This window comes from Equus przewalskii, chromosome 13 (genome assembly GCF_037783145.1).
Source record: "Equus przewalskii isolate Varuska chromosome 13, EquPr2, whole genome shotgun sequence".
In the NCBI taxonomy this organism is placed as follows: Eukaryota; Metazoa; Chordata; class Mammalia; order Perissodactyla; family Equidae; genus Equus; species Equus przewalskii.
Window position 1 is genome coordinate 28,312,825 of NC_091843.1, and position 25,695 is coordinate 28,338,519.

The window sequence follows — 25,695 nt, forward strand, 5'->3', positions numbered from 1 at the left end:
GTGAGTCAATGGAAGGAACCAGGAAAGAGTAGTCTTATCAGGGTCATCCTGATTACTGCATCTCCTCTGCTCAACACAGAGCCTTCCGGAAACATTGAGCTTATAAAAGTAAAAGGGCAAAGTCATTCCAGAATTCTGTCTCATCTAATAGTAGCCCTCTCAGTGGAGAACAGTTTCTATTTATTTTCTAATTTCCTGAGATTTATTTGCTATTCAAACCTTCCTACAACAGCTGAGGGTTTCACTTGTGGTAGCCAGCATGATGGAAACAAACATGCATTCTGATTCCACCTCGAATTCTGCCCTCACCAGCTGGGTGATTTCTGGCAAGCCACTTACCCTCTGGCTTTCAAATTTCCATGAAACAAATGCCCTAGCCTATCTCACAGATACCAAATTTCATTTATTCACTTGACAAAGGGATTTGTGCTGCTAGAGGAGAGAGAAATCAGTTTTGTTCAGTGGCCTTTGATGGCTTCCACTTAATAAGTGGGAAAAGATATAGTTACAAAAACTAGAAAGCCAGGCAAAAAGTGACGCCCATGAGGTTAATTAAGACACAGTATTCTAAAATGTAGAGGACTGGGCAAAAAATGCAAAGTATTATTAATGGTGTCATTATTATTATTTGTCCAGATGGGGAGTCATCTCTGATTTCTTTACCTTCTGTGCCTCTTCCATTTAGTCTCCAAATTCTCTTCCTTTGAAAAGACTTCTATCTAGTCTTTTCTCTCCAGTTTCAGTGCCACCTCTTGATCTCTTTCCCCATCACCTCATACTAGATAATTACCACTATCTTCTAATTCTTTTCTCTTTACATCTGTCTATGTTAGTCTATTTTTTAAATCACACATATACACACAACAACTAACAAAAAGAAAAAATAAAATTAACACCTCCCCCTAAAATTTTCCATATTCAACAACTCTACTCAAAAGCTTAAAGTGGTTCCCAGTTACTCATCGACATGTTGTCTACGCCCACAACACAATACCCAATTCAGTAGAACGAGGGCAAATGGCCCAGCCCCACTTCCTTCCCCAGCTCTCAGGTCCGCTTGTGATTTCTCCCCCCTCTGCTGCAGCCCACTCTGCTTTTCTCCCACCACATGCCACTTAAAGGCAAGGCCTAGTTCATGGGCTACCTCATCTGTGAAGCCCAATCCAGCCCACACTGGTCTGGGTCCACAGGACCTAATTCCCTGGAGCAACAACCATAATCTCCAAGGAAGGATGCTCTCAGGCCCACGTGCAAAAGAGACACATCTCAAAGCATAAAACCACCATCAACAACAAACAGTGCAAACATTCTGTAATTGACAAGACCTGTAAGTCATATAAATAGTATACTTGAGATAGCATCTCAAGAGATGAAAGAATGAAACAACCTTATTAATCATCCCACGAACGTGCGGAATAATTGTTACCAATTTCATCATCATCTTGATCTTCATTCACACAAACTTTTATTAAATATTGGCGGAGTGCCAGGCATTGTGCCAGGTGCTAATAATGTAAAAAAAAAAGCCTTGGAGCTTTTTATGGCAGTGTCTGTGGGCCTGATCTTAGGGTCGAAGATAACATGATTGAGACTCTATGGCTGCATTCTGTGGCTGTTTTATCCTGCTGGCTTCCCTGAGTGCTGGTCACTGCAGCCAGCCTGCACTGGTGACAGACCCAGATGCCTGTGCCAATGGGGAACTGGTGAGTTGCTGTTCGACCCTTAGTGAGTCTCTTAGGGTATAACAAAGCATCATACCGACTAGGGCATCTGGAAAACCCAGTACTGATCACTACACACCAGCAAGTTTCATCTTTCCCTTTTCCTCATCAAGTGTAAACTACACTGCAACAATTTTACTGTAGTTCTAACATTTAGGGTTTAATAAAACTCTTTGAGAGTCTGATAAAATCTATAGCCTTTCTCCTAAAAATCTGGACATATGCACAGAATTTTTAATACATTTCCAAGGAATTCATTTATTCCCGGAAATAAAAACCCATGGTGAAACTAAAAATCCCTGTGAGACTGAATTGATGGGTATGACAATATTGACTTAAATAAGCCACAGAGTCCTCCCTATTGTCCTGCCTCTTTGTTATCTCAAAGTCATAAATGCAGTCTCCAAATGCCATTGTTGTCAAAGAACGATTTCATTGTAAAGATCATATTTCTTCACGTAACATCTTTCTTTCCTCCAAACAGCTCTATGGAAATTATCTCATAAATAGTTACAGGTTGCCTATGTGCTAGATAAAGGAATATGTGATGGCCTTCCTGTACAGACTCTAATGCAAAGTCTGAAAGAGTTTTAGCAAATGGCTGAGATATTGGTGAATTGCTGAATCCAATCAGAAATCAGAATTATTTCACTCAACAGAGATTTATGGCATGCCTACTATGTGTCAGGCACTGTACCAGGCACTGAGTCCATTAAATCTCAGACTGCTGTCATGTCCCCTACTCTGTTGCAAGAGGAAAAACCCCATTCTTTTTGGAAATTGACTGCAATAAGTACAGCGCCCTAACCCAGTGATAATATCTTACATTTTAACAGCACACATGAAAGCAGTAGGCTGTGAGTTGATATGGTTTCTGGAAGCAGACAAAACTGGATTCAAATCCTAGTTTCCGTTACTCAAGCACTTGAGCTTTAGTTTTCTTATCTGCAAAACTGAAATTATTTTAGAGTGAAGGTCAGCAACCACGGTGGGCCAAGTCCAGCCGTTGGCCTATTTTAGTGTGATCCTTGAGCTAAAAATCGTTTTTACATTTGTAAAGGGTGTAAAAACAAACAAAAATCAACAGCAATAAAAGAACTAAACAGACAAAAAAACAAAGGAGAAGAATTCGCAGCAGAGACTGTGTGTGGCCCCAAAACCTGAAATACTTACATCCAGCTCTTTATAGAAACAGTTTGCCGACTCCTGTTCTAGAATCAGCCTGCCTGCATTTGAATCCTGTGGCCTCTTACCGGCAGCATGATCTTGAGCAAATTACTCAACTTCTGTATCTAATTTTCCTCATATGTCAAATAGGGATGATAATAGTACTTATTTCACATGATGTAAGGGTTACACATGTTAACATGCATAAAATTCTGAGACTAGAGACTGCGTATGGTAAAAACTTAATAAATGTTAGCTATTGTTCCTAATATCATTATTATCATCCTCCTAAATTCTTCAAAAGATGTTTGTGAATATTAAATGAGATAGTGTCTCATGAAGACCCAGTACAGGGCCCCTCTCACAGTAGGCCCCCAATCAATATCAGCTCATCTTTTATTGTTATCACCATCGCCATCATCATTATAGTTTTCAAAGCTCTTCCACATACATCATCTCATTAGAAGCTCCCTACAATCCGGTGGTTGGTGTTATGACCCTCCCTTTAATAAATGAGAAACTGAAGCTCAGAGAAGTAACAGGATAGACACTGAACCAGGAAGAGGCAGAATATGGATCAGCAATAAATTTCATGTTCTGGGCCAGTGCATCCTCTTTCCACCACGTTGCCTCTCCATCAAAACATCTGAATATCTGTTGCTTGTTAGTTTTCTCCAAATGATATACTTTGAGTCCTGGGAGCCTGACAAGGCAGGCAAACATGACTGCCTTCTTCCCTGGCAGATCTCTGCAGACAGGAAGCTGGGATAATTGGATTCCAGCCATTCGGTCTTAGGATTGCATTTGTAACTAGCCAACTGCTGATGACCAAGCCTAATGGAAAAAGCCGTGACCAAACAAACACCACCCCCCTGGAGGACCTCATTGTTTATGCTGCAGAGAGTGAAATTCATTAACGGCAGCCAACACCCTTCTGAGAGTTCCTATCCAGGACAGAGATGGCTCCAGAAGGTGCCAGAACTTAGTCTGCCGTTAGGGACAAGAAGAGGTACCTGGAGTAGGGAGGTGTGAAGCGAGGAGCCAGGACATTTTTGACAGCAGAGCTGGTGTGGTCAGATCAGAACTGTATTTTATTTGGTTTTGGCCAAAGGCCAAAACACATTTGAGCAAAATGTGCGCTCAGAGTGATGTTTAAAGTGAGTTATTAAGATCATAGTGGTACAGCCTTAGAGTGAGTTGATGACTGTAAAAATAGGTCACATTTCAAATTAGCTCGTGAAAGCAGTCCCTGTCATTTCCAGCCGACTTTAGCTTAAACCAATTTTAGCTCAGACTTTTTTTTAAGGCGGTAAATTCACATAGACTCTTTGGTTGGGCAATATGTAAAGTTGTGTGACCTGGTGGTGTTGCTGCAGAAATAATGAAAATTACCCTTAGGAAGCACCAGCATTGCCCCTGATGGAGAGGGCAGAATATACGGAAGTGCACTTTGTATGTAGGGATTTGCCACTCCAGGGGAAGCTAATGACCTGCCTGTGGTTATGGCAGTAAGCTTTGTTCCCAAACCGCTCTGTGACTTGCTCCCCAACTGTTGTCCAGGAGACTGAGGAAGAGGACCATATGACTTTCCTGCCCGGGAAAGACATCCTGTGGGTCCCTATGGTGGGCCAGATGTAGCCTTCTCTTCTGAGCCTATGGCAAACGATTTTAAGGTATTAACTCAACATTTGTGGATAAGACCCTTTTAAGTAGCAAAGAGTTCCCCCAAGAGTAACAGAGGTGGAGCTAATAAGGAAAGCCAGGGCTCTTAGAATGTTAAAGCAAGTTTCAGGAGCTATCCAAATGTTTGAAGTACTCTGAACCATTATTCTAGGAGCCCAGCTCTCTGCCTGGCCTCTTCACTCTGTCTGCCACCAAGGCTTGTCTTCTTGGCTTTCATTTTCCTAACACCTGCTGCCAGGCAGTTGGTTACCCACCAGCCAATCCCTGACCTGTCACATCACCATCCAAACAACAGCCCAAGCAGCCTGCATTGTGCTGCTTCTTGTGTCTGTAACTTAGCCCAGCTCTGTCCCAAGCTGCTGGGGCTAAGGACCTGCCCGGACCGAACATGTCTGAACTTAAGAAAAGTAAGACTGACCAGTTAGCATGGTCTAGTGTGATCAGTTAAAGTCTTCCACATTGTCTGGGGAGGGGAAGGGGACGTGGGCTTCTTTTCCCTTCCAACCTTCACAACACTAACCTCTTGGGTTTGTGGTAAGTAAAAAGTTAAATAATGGACATCAAAGGGCTTAGTAAGATCCTGGTCTGCATTACAAATGTAAGAAGCAGTCTCTGTAAATTAAAACATGGATTCAACTGGGCATGGTTTTACATAGTCACTCGAGCCAGTGAGAACACAGCCAGCCAGAGGTCACAGGAAAACCATACTGTTAATTCAGCAAGGTTGACATGGACATGGGACCGTAACAAGAACTTTAATACAACTTATAAAATTTCTGAAAATCTAAAGTTTTATTTTAATCTTTTAAATTCTATCTTAACATTACTTCAATGTGTAACATTGATCACATCTCCCATTTTTAAGTGCAGTGCAGCACAAAAAAGCATTTGTAAGAATTATATCCTCTTCTGAGATTTTCACAAGGAAAAGTTTTTATGCCAGAATTTGCTCACTACTTTCAGACATGTCTTTAACTTACCTACACATTGCATTCTCGAAAGTTCACTCATCAGACTCACTAAGGGTTATAGCCAAGAAAAATAATAGTGTTACTTGCATTTAAAAGGAAATGTATAAATAAGTATGAGTAAATAAATAAGAGCAGTTAAAATTTTAATTAAATAATTAAGGTCTAATAAAACAGCACATATTTCTATATATGCTAAGTATTACTTATTTGTAATAGTTTATAATTATAGTATCCCACGTGTAATCCCAGACCCACAGGAATACTTGAAACTGCCGAATTGTAGCAGACCCAGGGCGAAGGTGTGGTCTCAGCTCCTTTTGCTCTAGAATGCAACGTGGCTCCTAGCATTTGAATAGCTGGGTCCTGATTGTCTGATTTCCAGGAAAGCATGTCATGCAAACAGATTCCCAGATATTTAAATCTTCAACTGTTTATTTCTAGCCCACTGAAAGTTTCTGAGTTTCTTTCTTAAATTTTCACACCAGCATGTGAATTATTGTGATTGGAAATATTCACAGAATGTACATGGTGATCACATGGTAACCCTTAGAGAGCTTTGTTAGTGAAGGATATCAAGGCCTATCATCAGACTAATGAAGGACTGGAGAGAACCAGTTGAAGGAAGAAAACGTTGGGGGTCCACATCACCATTTAATCACGTAATTAAAGTTTGCCTACAGTAGTACTAGCTGACCATTCACTAAGCCCCAGGCCAGGCACGATGAGCACAGGATGAGCTCGCCTTGCTCCAGTTAACACTCACCATACTCACCCAGGGAGGCATTGTTGTTATTTCTATGTTGTCAATGAGGAAATTGGGGCATGGGGAGGTCCAAGGTTGCAAAGCTTCTAAGTAATGGAGCTGAGATTAGAATTTGAACGTTTGGCTCTCACCCACCATTGCCTAGCTAATGGTCAATAAAAAACCTAACTGGGATAGATGAATAAGTCATGATTCCTCCACCCAAGGGGCTTGTAATTTATCTGGAGATATGCTATTTAAATGCACATACAAGTTGCATTTATAGGCAGCTTATATTGTCAAATAAATTATAGAAGCAGAAAGTGCTATGTTTGTTTAAAAGAGGGAGAGAGACTATCATATTGAGATGGTCAGAGATGGCTGGATGGAGGACGTGGCCATGTAGACCCAACCATATTGTCAAAGATTCTTCAACAAAGACATAACTGATGAGCTAAAGAAGAGAGAAGAGGGCAGAAGAGGGTGTGGTCTGTGCTTTTTAATCTTACAATGAATTATTTTAATCAGATTGCTCTGAAAAATTCCAGTTCCAGGATCCTGGCTTTGTGCCTGGCCTCTTGCCTCATCTGAAGTAGAACCTGATGTTTTGACAAGGGAAGAGGTGGACAGAGTTGGGAGAGCCTTTTAGAACCTGGAGCCCTGAAGGGGTGGAGGGGACATTGGGATGGGTTTTCCTAATACAGGGGTTTGGGGCATCTCTGGGAAACACGAGGGAGCCGTGGATGGCTCTTCCTTCTTGAAATGGGACCCGGAGCTCCAGGAGAAAAGAGCCTCATTGCTTGCCTGGCCTGGAATCTGACGAGCTGGGAGCACAGGAAGCTTGAGCTTTTAGAAGCGAGGCTCTGAGAATCATGATGCTCACATTTTAAAGGTGTGTGCATCGGAGTCAGAGGGCCTTGGGGTTGAGTCACAGTTCTTCTTACTAACTAGATTATCTGGGTCCCGTTGCATCTAAGCCTCAGGTTCCTCATTAGAATATGGGGGGTTAATACTACCTACCTCACAAGGTGGTCATGAATAGTATACGGGATTACTCATGTGAGGAATGCAGGATGGGACCTGGCACACACTAATTACTCAATAAGTGGCAGCTAGTGTTGAGGAAGAGGAAGTGGGCGGGGGTGGCTTTCTGTACATACCTTGGCCACAACACCGTGGAAATTAACTCAGAACACACGTGGCTTTCATTCTGCCGTAGCTGCTAACTATCTGGGTGCCCTTGGACAGGTAGCTGTCCTCTCTGTGTCTGTGTCCTGACTTGGTTAATTAAGGTAGGAACCTGCACTATGAACCTCTCAGGTAGTCGTGAGACTCAAATGAGATACTAGCTGTAAAAGTGCTTTTTAGATGTACTGTGTGGTACAACCATGTTGTGATATAATTATATTCCCCTCCCTATCTTCCCTAAAGGCTCTTTAAAAAAATCTTATAGAGTTCACTTTGGTTTATAACATTATATAAATTTCAAGTATACATCATTATATTTCGACTTCTGTATAGACTGCATCATGTTCACCACCAATAGTCTAGTTTTTATCCATCACCATATGTATGTGCCCTTTTACACATTTTTCCCTCCCCCACCCACTTCCCCTCTGATAACCACCAATCTGTTCTCCCTATCTATGTGTTTGTTTTTTTATCTTCCACATATGACTGAAGTCATATAGTAATTGTTTTTCTCCTCCTGACATTTCTCATAGCATAATACCCTCAAGGTCCATCCGTGTTGTCACAAATGGCAAGATTTCATCTTTTTTATGGCTGAGTAGTATTCCGTTGTGTATATAGACCGCATCTTCTTTATCCGTTCATCCGTCGATGGGCACTTAGGTTGTTTCCAAGTCTTGGCTATTATGAATAATGCTGCAGTGAACATAGGGGTGCATGCATCCTTTCAAGTTAGTGTTTTTGTGTCCTTTGGATAAATACCCAGAAGTGGAATAGCTGGATCACATGGTAGTTCTATTCTTAATTTTTTGAGGAATCTCTGTACTGTTTTCCATAATGGCTACACCAGTTTACATTCCTACCAGCAGTGTATGAGACACTTTGAGGCTACTAGAATGCTCACTTAGGCTAAGATTACCTGTCCACTAACCTTTATGTTTTCTTTCTTTTTTTCTTTCCCAACGTCTGCTTGGCTCTCCCTCATCTGTGGCTGTTTTCTGTTTCACCTAAAAGTGGCTGTTCCTCTGTCTGCAGCTTCCTCCTGCTCTTCTGCAATAGACCAGTTCCTGTCTAACTCTGAACGTGCTCTGTAAGTCTGTCCCTGCCTGTGTTATGAGTCTGTGTCTGTCCATTCACTTCTTCCTACAAAACGTCCTTGGTTTCTGCTTATTCTTCTGTCGTCACTGGACCAGGTTGAGTTCAGTGGACACATCAAATAATGGAAACATCACAGTTGTTGACACAGACCTCCTAAGCCCAGAGTTCCTTCTGGATCTTGATAGCTATGGATCTGAAGTCCAAAGATTCATATGGTTTGGAGGCTTTATTTTATTTTCTATTCATTAATTTGTAAACGTTGTCTTAGGCTTCCTCCCTGTTTTGGGAGCACAGCTTTCTCAAGTCCTCTGGGAGATGAGCACTTGATGGAGCTGAATTCAGCCAGTGGAATCACGGTCCTCAAAGGTTCTCTCCTCTGGGTCATCCCAGGCCCCAGTTCATCCTGTATTTCCTTGGCCCTAAGTGGTGAACCCCTTCATGTTTCTTAAGCAAATGATTGTGACTAAATCAGGGTGTGTTTGTTTTTTGTTTCAGTTTTCTAAAACTGTTTTATTTTGAAACCTTTTATTTTATTCTGTCTATGGAAGGCTAGTAGAGAGACAGTCCAGAGCCCTCCTATATACCTTTCTCACAGCTTCCCCTGATGCTAACATTTTACAGAACCATGGAACATTTATCAATGCTGGGAAATTAGCATTTATTCAGTACTACAGAATTTATTTGGATTCCTCCAGTATCAAATCAGATTTTGAGTAACTTTGCTCAAAGTTGTTATTTTGAATTTCCCTTATTAAGTTATCTTACATTACAGTAATGGCCTTGAGAGATGTTTGAAATGTTTTCCTCTGCACTAAATGGCCCCTGTTGGTTTCGCTGTGTTGATTTTTGTTGACCGTCTTTTGTTTGTTTTCTCTCTGCATGCATCAGCTGTCATTTTTTCCCGTAATCACTTCGTCTACCACTAGCCATGCACATCTCCCTTCCCCTCTGGTTTCCAGTCTCTGTTCCTCCGCGTGTGGAAGAGCCGCGTTTTCTAGAGTTGTATGCAAACTAAGTTTAAATATTCTCTGAGTAAAAAGCCAAGGAAGACTACGAGAAAAATCGACACCTTTGTAACAATTACTCTCATGATTCAGAGGCCTTTAAAAAGAACAAACAAACAAACTAAAACACGGCGTGTGGGTTTCTGGATATTAAGGTCACTGGATGCCTGACCTTTGGATAAATGAGGTGTTGTGAGTGAAAGATTCACAGAAACACATGCAAACACCTGCCCCTCTGGGAGTTCATTTTCTCTTGATTCCTCAGATTTTCCTAAATTAATGGCTTAAAGGGAAAAAGTCATATCTCCACAACCTGAACTGTGTTTCCTTCTCCCTCCACACACATTCTTTCTCTGACTCCTTGAGACCTCCTCCCTTAGTCAGCTTGGGCTGCTACAACAAAATACCATAGATTGGGTGGCTTGACCCACTGACATTTATTTCTCACAGTTTTGGAGGCTGGGAAGTCCAAGCTCAAGGTACCAGCAAATTCAGTTTCTGGTAAGAATCCTCTTCGTGTCTTGTAGACAGATCCCTTCTCATTGTATCCTCACATGGCAGAGAGGGAGAGTCTTGTGGGGAGGAAGAGAGAGGGCATGAGTGCTCTGGTCTCTCTTCCTCTTCTTATGAGGACACTGATCTTATCATGAGAGTCCTGCCCTCGTGATCTCATCTAAACCTAATTACCTCCCCAAGTCTCCACCTCCAAATACCATCATATTTGGGGATAAGACTTCAATGTATGAATTTGGGGAGGGACACAAACATTCAGTCCATAACCCCTTCCTATTCTGTACCAGCTGGAAAATATCCCTTTTTCATCCTCAGACTCCCAGCTTCTCTACCAAGGGGTTTCCATGGGAATGACCCCAGCCCATGATGTGATTTTTGTGCCACGGTGGCTTTCTCAGTCTCCAACCCATGGAGAGACTGAGAAGCAGAAATACCCACAGCAGGGCTGTTTCTGAAAGAGGGATGTGTGGAGGGGGTTATGCCTCCCCTCCCCCTCCAGAAGATATGGAATTGAACATAAAAGATGGAAAGCAACATTGCACATGCAGAGCTTTTCTGAGTGGTGCAAAGCACAGGGCTACTGTGCAGACCAATGAGAGAACAGTTGCCAACATGCTTTGTAATCAATACCGGTGCCAGGCAATGTGGGGGAGGATTGTCTCCTTCTGTAGTCCATTCAGTAAATATTTCTATAGATTTTATGATATTCTATACTCTATGTGGTGTTGTGAGCTACATAACAAGTATTAAAAAGAAATAAGGTTGTCTATTAAAAAGAAACAAGTTCTAATAGCAAAAAGGGCTCTGGATTCTAGCATGCCTGGGTTTGAATCCTGGCTTTGCCAATTGCTTGCTGTGTGACCTCTGGCAAATCTTAACCTCCCTGAGTTTCAGTTTTCTTATCTGTGAAGTGGAGACATATAAAATAATAGTGCTGACATCATAGACTCATTGTAAGCGTTAAGTGCAATAATATTGAAAAGCACATAGTGCAGGGTCTGGTAGAGAGGGCTGAAAGATTGTTACCTCTTATAACAGAAGATATGGACTCTGCCTTCCAAGAGTTTCAGGAAGCCAGACACGTGCCCGACCAGATACCTAACATTAGCAGGTAATTTGTGTCCGTACAGACAGTGAATGCTGAAGGGTAGTGGAGAGGTTTCAGGAAGAGATGGACATTGAGTGGGGTCCTAAAGGGTGGGTGGGATTTGGATGTGGCAGAGTGTTGGAAGTCATTGTAAACATGAAAGCCAGGGACCATGCCACATAGTAACACTTTGGCCTAAAAGCATTAGAATGCCTTACTAAAATTAACTTAAACAATAAAGTCATTTATCAATTTATAAGAAAGAAAGTCCAGAGTTTGGTAGTTTCAAGATTGGTTAATTCAGTGATTCAACAACATTGAGGAAGACCCAGATGATTTTCCTCTTTCCGTTCTGCCGTTCTCAGCCTATTGTTTTCATTTTGGGATGATCCTCTCAGAGTCACAAAATAACTGCCACACCTCCAAACATGGCACGCACCTTACATAACATAACCAAATGCAAGAAGACAAGGTAGACTCTCCTTGCACTTCTCTCTTATTCAGGAGGAAAACATTTAGCAGCACACTTCCCTAGCAGACCCTCAGGTCCCATGGCCAGGAGAGGATCATAGGCCAAGCCCTTAGCTGCAGTGCATCTGACATTTTCGCCTCTACTAGGAGACAGGCTCTGCCAGAAGGAAAGAAGAGAGAGTGGGTGTGAGATTTTAGGTATGTAATTCTGTGTTTACCACAAGTTGTAAGTCCATTCATGCTTCCTAAAGAAAAACAAAGGGAGATTTACTGGAAAGATACAGGGCTATCCCATGGATCCCCAGAGCAGGAAGTTTACTGGACTTCACTGGGGCTAAAGTAAGGAATAGGGGTGCTCTCGGGGACTAGCTTTCCTCTTTCTGAGGCCGTAATCTCTTGCTTACTTTGCACATCATCTTCACTCTTTTCTCTTTCTGGACCACCGTTCTCTGCTTCTGTGAAAACATGGGCCAAACCTGACTACCCCAGACAGCCCTACCCATTCTCAGTTCAAGCACTAAGACCCTGATAGCGTCCCCAGTCCCCGGTCACATAGTCCCTGGAGATACAAGTAGAGTGCTCTGACTTGGGCCTGGCATCTCCTGCTGGACTGTGGCCGGGAGGTAGAGCCTGGTGCTGGGGTGGAGCTCACTCCTCAGATAGAGAGAGACAGGACCAGAGAACACCACCACCGGTGGTCCTACAGTGAGGAAGCACATTTAGGAGACTTTGAGGCCCTGAGGGCATGGGGTAGGGGGAGGAGCACACTTAAAGGAAATATCCCCTGTTTTGGAATAGTTATAAATGCCCCTGTAACAATGGATCACAAGGTGTAGATCCACTGATAACCAAAGAGAGGACCTGAGGCCAGGATCCCTCAACCACTCAGAATATCTGTTTTCTAGTGACGAAGATAAGCTAGTCCAGAGTGGAACAACCAAGAAGCTGAGGGAGAATTGAAACTCTGTTCTATGAGGACTCTGAAGAACTGGAGGGGTTTCTCCTGGACAGGAGAAGCCCCAGGTGGTTGGGGGCCCCTGGTTCATGGCATCAGCATCCACTTAGTTGCCCAGGCTAAACCCACACTCCCTCGGACACTCTTCTCAGTTCTTCTAATTTGCCTCTGGGCTCCCACTCCCACCTCACTGTAGTCCATGCTACACACTGCAGCTAGAATGTTCTTCTAAAACAAGAAGTCCTCATGAAGCAGCTCTGCTTAAACCTTGGCCGGCTTCCCACTGCTCTCAGGATGAGCACAAAGTTCACAGCATGGTGCACCTCACTGAGTCCTCGCCCACATCTTAAACTGACGCTCACACTGTTTCACTCTCACAGCAGCTCCTGCCCCCACCACAGTGGGCCTTTGCACTTGTGGGTCCTTTTGCCAGCACCGTCTCCCCTTTGCCTGCTTACCCCCTACCCATCTTTCTCATCATCACTTCCTTGGTCACGTCCCCCTATGACGCGTTCTCATAGCACCACCGAATTCCTCATTCCTAACACTTCTCGTGACTGTAATTTTGCATCTCACTGTGGGTCTCTCGCACTATACTGCGAGCTTCAAGGGGACAGGGACTCTGTAGATTTTCCTCACCACCCCCCCAATAACTCCAGGACATGGCACAGTGCCTGGACTGTGGTAGGCACTCAAAGTATGTTTTTAAATAAGTGGCTGAATGAATAAATGCCTAGGATTTGAAGGTCTCCTTCCTCCCTGAACATTGAGAGAACACCCGATGCGAGAGCTTTGTTTCCAGGTGATGGGGCTCCAGCTTTTGTGAAACTCTCTTCAAACCCATGCACCTTATATCTTAATGATTAAAACATCTTCTTGCAAACACCCCTGTAAGAGCACTGCTGTGCAGCGGAGGGCAGGGGATGGGTAATGAAGTCTGATCATTTCCTCATAGTGCTCGGCTGGGCAGGCGGATGGGCTGTTAGTGTGTGGCTGATGACGGCATTCTGAGCAGCGTGCTAATTGCTCAGTGAGTGAATTGTAGACACAGGTAATTACCAAAGCTATTATGACTCCTGTTGTCCTGTTTGAGCAAATTAATGCCGAGGTGGGGAGCAACCCAGCTTCAGGGGAGCTGCCTCCTGGCTTGCTGTTGCTTGGGAAACAGCAGTGAGTTTTTTCATCTGGACTCGAACTGCCCGGGTACACCCATACATCTGGGGTCTGCTTTCCACCAGTGCAGCTGTGAGACCGCAAGTAAGATCTTACACCAGCAGAACCAGGGGACTTTTGTCCTTCTGTCAGATACTCTCTCTCTGGGGCTGTTTCTTTATCTGTAAAGCCATCTTGAAGGTTTCTTTCAGCCCTGGGATCAATTGCTGAGTGAACAAACATCTGGTCGATTACTAAGGAATGGATTTCTGCATTGAATCAGCAATAAAGTACTGAGTTCCAGTCTTACCTTGATCATCAAATAGCAACAGTACTAATTGCCCTTAACGGTGTGCTTACTCCTTGGCAGGCGCTATTCTAATAAGCAATTTTGTGGATTATCTCATTTAATGCCCACAACAACCGAGAACGTTTGGAGTAATTCACAGAGCTATTCAATACCAAAGTCGGGATTTAACCCAGGCATCCTGCCTTAAGAGCCTGTATTCTTAACCATTCCTGCGTAACTCCTTCTCTGACCCTGGGAAAGTCACATTTTCTGAACCTTGGTTTTCTTAACAGTGAAGATTCCTACACCCACTCTGTCCATCCTCTCTCTAAGCCCTGTCTAGATGCTAATTTTATCGTCACAACAAAGCTGTGAGGTAGGTGGGACTAATCTGCTGGACCAGGTCACACAACTAGTAAACGGAAGAGTGAGGATTTGAATGGTGTGCTGTTTGCCTTCAGTATCATGTGCTTTCTTTTCCTCAGTGTTCCTCAAGCTGAGACTGCGTAGATCCCCATGATATGCCCGTAGGCTGCTGGGGGTTCATGCATCCTAGTCTGAGAAATGCTGCGTAAAGTTAGCCATGGTCCCTGCAGCATCAGAGTGGACCCGAATGCAAATGCGAGCCTGAATTAACCAGGCAGTGTGAGAGGGTCTCAAATCTGCTCGAATGAATTGTTATTTACCATGAAAGTGAAAAATACCAAATTAAAAATATATGTCTCACGGAGCCTTGGGAATTCCTAAGCCCAGGGAATGCCTCTGCAGGCCAGACTCCATCTGAAAGGCACTGCCCTCTGCTTGAGTCCTGCCAGGGAAATCCCAGACTAGTTCCTCCTTTCTGTGTGCATCACCACCATACCATGGCAAGAGCACCCACCCAAATGGTGTCGTTAGAAGACGTGCTGTTTGCCCACCCCACCTTTAATGAGAGTGGCTGCTTTTCCGCTGCACTCAGGATAAAGGGACACTCTGCCGGAATATCCACTCCATCCCCACACCTCTCTTCCAGTTTTTCCTGAGCGACTGGCTTATCAGCACGTGAGAAATGGACACTTAGGAGAAAAGAGTGAAAGGCAGTTGTAGAGGTGTGCCTGCGTTCCATGGCAGCAAATCTTACGTGATCAGAAATCTCATTTGAACGTGATGTGGGAGAAGGTGCCATGGATCGCCAGCGGAAGTGACTTAGCCGTGAAGCGGGGGAAGGTTCAGGAGTGTGTTTTGAGTTTGAGTGTGAGCATCATGGGTGCTGTGACCTGACATAAATTGCTTAACTTCTCTGAGCTTCTTTTCATCTGTAAAGTAGGTCTAAGTATAGTAGCCACCACTTAGGGTTGTGAAAAGTGTATGATATAAATGACACAATGTATGGGATTACTAAAAATGGTGCCTGGCACACATCCTAATTCCTCAATAAATTGAGCTATGTATGATTTCTTATGATTATCATTCAAGTTTCTCTTGCACAAGCATCCACTTCAGGCATATCCTCATACCTCAGACACTGGAGTGCAGCCCATTTCATGGGGTGTTTGGTTCTGAGTCCTTTATTGAAGACCCATATTTGAGTCAATAAGCAATGCCACTCAGGGGCAAGAGCAACAGGTGGGAGTCTGAGTGTGGTCCTGGCCAGGCTCTGCCACTCCCTTAGTATGATGCTCAGATACTCAGGCAACTGCTCCCAGCCTCCCTTTTCCCCTCTCTGTATGATATCAGTCTCATCTCCTGGCCTGTAGAGCTACTTACAAAAGGAACCGTGGATGGGAAAGTCGGTTGTTGCTGCTTTAGTGTGTATGCTTGCCAAAAGCGGGTTGTGATTCTGAAAAGGAGGAGAAAGGTAAGATCTGGGAGCCTTCTATTTCTTGAGTCCTCTTAGGTTTTACCTATCAAACAAGTAAGGTGGAAAACATTTCTGAACAGTAACCTGCTGTACACATATTGTCGTTGTTATTATGTACTCATGATGAGGTATTGAGGGAAAGAAGTAAATAGAATAATTCTGGTTTCAATATATTGAGATTCTACTGTGTGCCAGACCCTGTGCTAATGTTTTTCATGTACTATGTGACTTAATCCACACGCCAATACTGTGAGGTGGGTATCATCACTGTTGGTTACAGAGGACGGAAGTGAGGCACAGAGAGGTTAAATAACTTGCTAAGTATCACAGAGCTGGTGAGGGGGAACTCGGTCTGTCTGGCTCAAGTCACGCTTGAGGTCACAGTGCCACATGACACAGCCTCTAGTTGGTGAGACAAGGCAAGGGAAACATAGACACACATGACAGAATCTGAGAAAAGTTGTAAAGGCTAAACCTTCTGGTGGAATTAAAACAACAGCAAACTGCTCTCTCACCCGGATTATTGCTGTAACCTCTTAATTGGCCTCCCTGTCTACACCCCACCTCCATTCCATCTACTCTCAATAGTGCTAGCTGAGAGGGCATTCAGATCATGTCAGGGCACTGCTCAACCCCACCATGGCCCCCGTCACATGGAGTAAAGCCACAGCCTTATGGGGATCTACAAGCCATGCCCCCACCTCCCACACTCTCTGGCTTTGGCTCCTATACAGACCTCAATTCTCAATTCCTTCCATCCTCCCCTCATTCTTTCTGCCTCAGCCCCCAGCATCCTTGCTGTTCCTCAGACATTCCAGACAGGATCTAGCCTCAGGGCCTTTGCATTTGCTGTTCCCTCTATCTGGAAGGTTCTTCTCCCAGATATGCACATGCCTCTGTCCCCCACTGTTATCTCATGGGATCCAGTCAGGAGACAGAAACCACACCAGTTATTGAAACAATATTTTAATATAAAAAATTGTTAATTAGGCATATAGTTGTTAACTACTGAAAGGGTATAAAAGAACACTCTAAGATATTACGGAAGTAGAAACTCCAGGACACAACTACTGCCTCTAGGGCTCAGGGACCACGGGGAACAACCACAAAAACTTAGAAAATTAGAGGAGGGGCCCCACAGAGCAGAAACTTAGATCTCTGACAGGGAGGCACTGGCCCGATAGAGCTGATGTCTCTGAGGGGCTGCCGTGAAGCTGATGAAGCAGGAGTTGGGCAGACTGTAAACGAGACTCAGCTGCTGCTACAGAAAGGCGCCATCTCTGCTGGGCTGAAGAAGCGTTTCTGGGGCAAGGCTCGCAGGCACCACAAGCAGACAGGAAGCTCACAGGAGAAGCATTTCCTTCGCGTAGGCTTCCAGTTCCCCTCCAGCGCCCCCTGTTGGAAGATCCTGATAGAAGCCAGCCTGCAGAGCCCACGTTTGGTTTGCAGCATCACAAAGCCAAACACAGAAGGGCAGTTTTGAGGCTGAGAGTTTATGACCGAATAGGTGGAAAACTCACTTCCCTAAGGTCGTTACTCACGTGTCTCACTGGGACCTTCCTTGGCCACCCTCATTAAGAGTGCATGATCTGACCCTTTCTAGAGCCTTTCCCACTTAATTCTCCTCAGCACTCATCTAGCAGGTGCTTGGGGTTCCTCCAGTCGTATCCCCTCGGCTCACCCGCACCTCAGCAGCAGTGGCAGTGGACAGTTCTGTGAGAGCTCAGACTGGTGCCCTTCACTTTGTGTTCCTCAGCTGACACCTGCTTCTAGCCAGCTAAGAGGACTTTTCATTCTAGATCAGGGTTTCTCAATCTTGGCACTCTGGGTGTATGGGGCCAGATAATTCTTTGTTGTGGGAGACTATGCTGTGTATTGGACAACGTTTAGCAGCATCCCTGGTCTCTATGCACTAGATGCCAATAGCACCGCCCCTGCCTTGACAACCAAAAATGCCTCCACTTGTCCCTGTTGAGACCCACAGTTCTAAATTTATACTGGTCATGGGCTGTGTGAGAACAGTTAAGCACGTGGGTGCTGGCATCCAATAGACTGGGTTTGATTGGCTGTATCTTTGCACATTTCCCGTATTCCCTTGGGCAAGTCGTTGAAGCTGACTATGTGTCATTTTGCTTAGCTGAAAAATGACCATAATACTATCTCCCAGGGCTGTTGTGAAGATTAAATAGGGTAATGCTTGGAGAGGGCTTAGTCTAGTACCTGGTTCATACCACCCAATCGAGAGAAGTGAGCACTAAATTATTTTATCAAAGCACATCATAAATGTAATTCATGAGAACCTACCAACAAGCTGGTTGTCAACATATGATGCCAAATAACTGACTGATGTGTGTTTAATTGTTTTACTGACCGGGCTTGACAATGGCCTCAGGGAAGTGAGTGGTGATAGCGTTCCTAAATCCTGTAGAAATTTCACAAGAGTAACTGCCCGATGCTGGAATCTGGGTTACTGATGACAAGACCTACTTGCAATTGAGACTGATTAAATGCAATTAACATATTGAGCGCAACTGTGTGGTACTGCAGAGAAATAATAAACATTTGTCAAGTAGTAAATTTCACTGAGATGCTTAGAGTCAACTTGCTGTTTGATTCATCTAATTGACTTACTCTTCCAAAATGTCACCAAAAGGAATCAAAGGAACAAATCAGTGACATTGTCTTTCAGGCTCTGAGTGGTTTATCGCTCTCTAAAGTCAGCACTTCGGTATTGCTGAACCCAGAACCGTGCCTGGTGGAGGGGACTTAGCATGTTGAGGTTCAGCTTGAGGTGGTACATAGGGTCCATTTTGATGAGTAACACAGGAGCTCCAGGCTTCGTTGGGAGGAAAGAAATCTGGGTTCTAGTCCCAGCTCTGCCACTCACTCGCTGTGTAACCCTGGGCCTGTCGTTTCCTCCAGGCCTTTCGTTCCTCACCTTTACCATGAGCAAGTTGGGTGTAGTTCTTTGGCTTTCCTTCTCGATGGAGTCCCACCTGCTTCCCGTCCCACCTCGCCATGCTCTGAGAAGCATGCAGTAGAAAGGAAGTCAAGAGTGGTGGGAGTGCTCTCTTTGGTGCATTTGAAGGATTTCTGTTGAATTCTCATGTTTTCTTTCCTTCCTCCCTAGGTATACAGTTCTGCACAGTGGACATCACCAGGAACTTGAGAAACTGCCCATACACAATGACCCAGAATCCCTGGAATCGTGCTTCTGATTGAAGACGTGGCTCACAACTAAGCCATTCATTCCCATCTGTGTCTGCATGAAAAGGACACCCTGGCATCTCTCCTGACCCTCATCACCACCAGTGAGGCATGAGGCAGTGGGGCCGAGGGCCCAGGGAAGGTACATGGAGGTCAGCGTTGGACAGGACCCCAGGCCAGAGCATGGAGGATCTCAGAGTTGAGAAGAGACTTCAGGCATCGTCAGATCGAGCCTCCCACCTGACGCAAGGGTAGTATCCTCCATAGCATTCCTGGAAGTTGGTCAGTCTCTGCTTGCACACCTCCAGGGACAGGAGCTCACTACCTCCTAATACAGTTTCTTTTATTGTGGGGAAGCTTTAATTATAAAGACGTTCTTTCCTTTGTTGGAACACAAATCTGTCACTGCTCCAGCTTCCTTCTGGGGCCATGCACTTGGCCCCCTCTTCCCTTTGAGAGCCCTTAGATATTGGAAGACAATGATCTGCGACCCACCCAACCTTTTAAATCTCTCTAAACTAAACAGCTCTGATTTCCTCTCCATTCTGGCCGTCTTCTTCTGGATGTGCTTTGGTGGGTGAATCAATCAAGGCTCTTTTAATGAAGTTGGGTTATCGATGCCAAGATGTCTGTCCAGAAGCCCTGAAATACTGACAAGTACTGAAGCATCAATATTTTTTGGTTTATAGATATGAACATTTTTCTTTTCCTTTTTCTTGAGGATAGACTTTGGAAACTCTGCTTAAGTTTTGGTTTTGGATCCATTACCAAAAGGCAGCTTTACAGCTGGTCTGAGATGTGTGTTCGTGTCTTTAAAGTTGACATTTTCTCATTAGCATACTGGTGTTGAGGTCATTTGCTCAAGATTCATTCCCCTCCTATGACAATGGGAAAAGGACTTCGACCTTCCCTGAGAATGTTGATGGAGAATGGCCAGAGTGACAGCTCAGATTTGGGGAGGGAAACGCAGTTGCTCCAATAAGACCCCTCTTTGGGGGCTTTTGGGGCCCTGTGCTGAGGCAGTGCCTGGTCTCAGGCAGGGTGGCCTGCTCCTTTGGGCAAAAACTTAACCACAGACCAGCTTACTTTCTTGAGAAACTTCACTGGCCCCTTCCAGTGAAGCTCCTGGAGTTACCACTTTTTCTACATCTTTTCCAGCATCTCACTTCCTCCAAGTTCCTAATGAGATGCTTCCCTGATGTCAAAGCTGCCAGCAAATTATTTTGTCTTGAGGTGAATTATTCCACCCTGGGATGAGACTCTGGGGGCAGATTTTTTCAGTTGTCTCTCTTTTGGCTGCTGATAAAAACCGTGTTGGAAGTATTGATTGCTGGTTCTTATAGGGAAGCCTAAGAAACAGCGATATGGATGGCGGTGGGCGGTGTGTATATGTCACACACACTACAGACATAGATATGCCAGAACTTTCTAACCTCACCAGTTCCCCTTGCCCTTCTACTTGGTCTGTTGACCCTGCTTTCCTTCCTAAGCGGTCTTAGAAGCCACAATTGCCTCATCACCTACTTCATCTGCGAGGGCGGAATCCATTAGCCCTCCTCCTCTCTCTGTCCCCAGATATGATGAAGGATGGCCAGACTCCACATAGGACTCAGGTGACCAACCACCCTGGTTTTAGCACTGAAAGTCCCACATCCCAGGAAACCTCTCAGTCCAGGCCAACCAGGCTGGTTGGTCACCCCACTGATGGGACCCTCCGTGTGCTGAGGATTAATAAGCCTCCTCAGAGTTGCATTTCCCTTTTTCACTTTTTCATGGAAAAGGCAGAGATGAGTGAATCTGGGGGTCCAGAGTTCTCCACATGTTGTCTGAATGTGGTCTCTGTTCTCGAAGCACGAAGAACTTCTTAGGGAAGGACTAAGACAGAAATCACAGAACCAGATCGCAGCAAGGAGAAACAGGTCTAGTGCTTTGAGGCAGCCAGTAAACTTTGATCGCTGCCCCCAAAGTCGATAGGATCTACTATTTAATGCATACATGCTTACACACAAATACAGGAGGATTTCTTCCCTATGAAATGCTTCTCTTCCCAGGAGCTTAGCAAGCATATCTGCTTATGTAAAATGTAATTTCTCAGTGGCAGGTCTCCCATATTAAATGGTAACTTGGATTCAGCAGGGATCTGCAGGTTACAACATAGGTGGGAAAATGAGTTCTTACCATATCATGGGTCCAAATCTTCCAGATTCTCTGGACATGCTTCTGTGGGCCAGCCTATCATTGGTGTCTGTAGAGGTCACCAGCACCCCAACCAGGGAAAGGACAGCAATTGTAGGAATAGGACCCCTCACCATTGTCAAGAAGATGACCTCCTTTGCAGAGAGGACCTCACAAGCAAACTTGGTTGTCTCTTCGGACCAGGGCTTTGTTGGAGGTTCACAGGACAGGACCAGAGTTGCTCTGTCTGGACAGCTGCTAGCCTGGCATAAATTACATCTCTGGCTTCCAGGAATCCAGGTAATATAACATGTGTATGGAAGACTCAGAAGGAGGAACCTTAGAACTTGTTCAAGGAAAGAGGAGACCTATATCTCGCCTTCTTCTCTGAGAAGGCCACTCTCCTCCACGAAGCCTGCAGTGTGAAGAAGAGATGCCCCGGGGGAGGAGGGGCATGTGCTCCCAGCCACATCTGCTAAATTAGCCTTGACAATCCCTGGAGTGATGGATGCTGCAGCCAGACTGTCCCATGTCTGGGATAGTGGGGCTTCACCGGTGCTTCTTCTTAACTTGACTCTCCAGCCGACAGGCCGTCCGGTAGAAGCCCTGAAACTCCCCAGCCAGCTCACGATCAGCAGCTAGAAAGCAAAAGTGAGAAAAACCGACTTCTTCAACTGACACCTGAGGACGGGAGGACGGGTTGGTAGAAAAACTGGTTCTTTCTGAGATTCACCTTGTCATCTCACCGACCTTTCTACTTCATGCTGCTAGCTTGCTCTGTCCTCAGGGAAATTGCTGTCTAGCTGGGGCATGGTGGGGTGGACGTGGGGATGGATGAGGGAGGGGATCCAGGGAGGGGCTGGGGAGTGGCTGTAACTAAATTGCCTTTAATATTGTCTTCAAGTAAGAACAAAAATATTATCTCCTTGGTGCTGTGCTGTCTACCCATTTTTCTCCCTTTGGTGAGTGATCAATGTTGCTTTTCTCTTTTTCTCTGTTACTTTGCTTTCCTCTGGTCAAAGTTCTTCCTGTAACTGCCGATCTAGGGGGAAAAAAGACTAAGGCACTTAGCTCTTCCAGCTGTAATTTGCAATTTCTTTTCCTTCCAGTCTAGGAAACTGAGGCCGAATATTTGGTTTTAATTTAAACAAATCAGGGATGGGTTTGAAGGCCCAAGTTTGGGACACTGTGTTGCGTTGGGCGTTAACGCAACATCGTCTCATCTACAAAATGGAGAGAATCTCTGAGCTGGTGGGACTGTTGTGAGCGCTCCAATATGCGTCATCCAAGGGCCACTGTTAGGATTTTTACCAAGTATGTGTCCTGCCTGTACTGTTATTTACTTAACATTTTTATTTAAGTCAATTCAAGTTTTCACTTACATAAATTTATTTTAGAAAGAAACATTATATCAGTATCTAAAATAGAAAATCAGTATTAGTTGCATAAATAGAAAGCAGCCATAGAGATAAATAAATGAAAATACAACAAAATTATTAGGGTCTAACTGGAAGCCAATGCTCAGAGCTTGCCCAATGCTTCCATGTTCAAAAGGGAGATAAGGGGTGTTGGAGAGCTGTCAGGGTCACCCCACCTCTCGTGAGGGACAATGTAAGCTAGGAGGGGTTGAAAGAGAATTTACCAGAGAAGAACTGCCAAACCTTGAGTTAATATGATTTAATGACAAATTGCATTCCACACGTTTTGGAAAGGTAGAGAGAAGGGGAGCGAAGCTGCTTTTATTTTTAACTACTATTATATTCAATTCAAATTAGGTTTCTCCTTTCCCTTTCCCTTTTTTTTCAGCTCATCTCAGAACATATCTTAGATGATGATAATAATAATAATAATAATAATAATAAACAATGTAGCAATAATAAGGGAAGCGAACATTTGATGAGCTCCTTTCTGCTAGGCTCCGTGGTAAGTGCTTTCCGTGGTTTATCTTATTTAATCCTCATAAAATCCTTACAAAGACCAGAATCTCCCCTGCTTTCCAGATGAGCAAAGCTCAGCTGAGAGATCTGGTGACCAGCCCAAGGTAAGAGACCTAGGAAGTGGGAATTTGGAATGCGAACTCAGGCTGCCTGGTTGTAAAGCCCACAGTCCTAAGTGTGCGCAACACTGTTCACGATCGGGATTCCTCTATTCCACAGTCACGTGTTGGGCCCTCCCTCGGCTGGGAGAGAACAGTGAACAAGCCACGGGGTGTCCCTTCCCTCATGTTACCTAAGAATTGCCCTTCCACATCCGCTTGGGACCTGGAGAGGAACTTGGGACATGCCTATTCCAGAGTGAAATGCTGCCGCTCACTTGCTCTGTTGTTTTCTTCTGTTCCCTTCCACTTGCTGAGCTTCAAATTTCCATCTTTAAACAATGGAGGGATTCAGGTAGAGGACTGATCGGGAGGAAAGGCCCTTCTGCACTGATCTTTCATAGTGTTTCCAGTATTCAGCTGCCTGGAGTTACTGAATAACCAGCAACGGTCCCTGAAAATCAGATGTGTGAGCCCAAAGAGAGCATTAGTCTTTTCTATCTCAGACCATCGCTGGGGCTGCGCATACCAGCAGTGGTCCCAATAGAAGGGAATTTGACTTCCCTGTTTTTCAGTTGGAACTTGGATCACTGTTTGGCTTTGCTCCCAGTGGCCCCATCAGCTCACCATGGGAGGCACTTTACAGTTTCTCTGCACTTTTGCAGCAAGCTCTCTGAGCCTTTCCCAGCAACTTCGGGGGAGGGATTATTGAGTTCATTTTATAGAAAAGGAAACGGACTTTGTCAGGGAAAAGTGATTTGCCCAAGGACGCAGAGCTTATGTGGGGCCGAAGTCAGGGCTGAAACCACTTCTGATCTCTCCATTCTAACAGAGTGCTTTCTTCCTCCTCTTCTTTAAATTTATTTTATTTCTAAATATACAAATTATCTATTTTTAGACTATATAAATAATGGGCTATCCAAATAATGTATTTATGCAATCCATCTCTGTTATAAAAAGTTCTAATAATATAGATACAGCAAAATATCCTTGACTCTAACTGAATCCCACGCCCCTCCCAAGAATTGCCCTTATCACCTGCCTTATATAATTCAAGAACGTGTTCTGCATATTTACATATGTATAAATATACATCTAAACACATATGGTTTGCTTTGGTTCTTATATATAAATGAGGCTGTATATAATAATCTGCAACTTGCCTTTTTCAACAGTACGCCTTATACATTATTTCACATCAACACGTGATTCTTCATTCTTTTTAGTTGTGTGTGCATTTCACAGGATAGACGTTGCGTAGTTTGCAGTGTTATTTCTTTTATGTTCTAGCAGCATCCCACGTCTGAGTGGGGCGTTTGAAGCCTGCAGCAGAAAATCAGCAGCCTCCGTTTTTCTGGCACTGTGCTAACCATTTGAGGGTCAGCTGGAGTGGTTCCAAGCTTAGGCGGCAGCAGCCACTGTGACTTGGCGGCTTCCCTGTGGGGAAGGCCAGCCCTTGCATGGGCCTCACCTGGCCCCCTCCCTCCCTTTGAGGGACCGAGACTCTGTTCAAGTTGCACGAGCTGTGGGGTCAGACTGATGACATCCTGCTTCCACCACACCCCTTCTGAGATGTGTGTTTCTGAGCAGGATCTTTAACCTGCTAAGCCCTAATTTCCCCAACAGTAAAGTAGGGGACGTAGTGATCAGACACTTTACAGTGTTCGCATGAGGATGTACGGAAAGCACTTGGTAAACGCTTTCAAAAATTCTTTATTTCCTCTTAAAGGTCTCACCAGTTCTCTCTGCTTCCTAGCATCCTGGGATATGGTCTAAGGAACAAAAAGTTATGGAAAGATTAGTTAAAAAACAAACAAAAATAGAGGGAATTACAGTGGAAGCAATACTACCTCCACTCGCGTCACATTTTCCAGTTTACTGAAGGCTGTCATTGGACCTTCACAACTGCCCTGGGAGGTGGATATATTATTTGTTGTTACCATTTTATAGATGAAGAACCTGAGGCTCCAGAATAGAGGCGGCGACCACCTCCAGGTCACTCAGCAGTCGTCTGAGAGAGTCAGATCTGAAGCCAGGTCTTCTGATTCCAAATATGAAGTCCCCGTAAGAACTGTGGTGCCAGCTGTCGTTCAGAGATTGTTAGGACTCATACACCTGACAGCACCATGAGAGAGACATGAGTCTCTCTCCAACAGTGACATTAATCCAGTAATCCATCAAGGAAACGTTTCTTAAGTCCTTTTCAAGATGTGCCAGACACTGCGCCACAGGCCAGGGACACATAATTGAGTGGACAAACAGGACAATTCAATTCTCTATGGCAAGCGTGGGCAAACTACGGCCTGGTGGCCAGATCCTCCAGCCTGTAAAGTAAGAATGGTTTTTGTTTTTTTAAGTGGTTGGGAAATAAAAAATATTTTGTGACATGTGAAA

At 44.5% G+C, this 25,695-nt stretch overlaps 1 protein-coding gene across 7 annotated transcripts in view; it reads left to right on the top strand.

Moving 5' to 3' along the window:
- Positions 1-25,695, top strand: part of HTR4 (5-hydroxytryptamine receptor 4) — a 171,215-nt gene extending 145,520 nt beyond the window's left edge. For 3 of the 7 annotated variants that reach the window (XM_070569253.1, XM_070569251.1, XM_070569252.1), the window contains exon 7: positions 19,015-25,695. In XM_070569253.1, the coding sequence (XP_070425354.1) occupies positions 19,015-19,102 (88 nt within the window). In that variant the 3' untranslated portion in view covers positions 19,103-25,695. Of the gene's footprint in view, positions 1-8,489; positions 8,566-19,014 lie in introns of all 7 variants that reach the window. The other 4 variants (XM_070569254.1, XM_070569258.1, XR_011525116.1 and 1 more) reach the window with 3 other exon arrangements.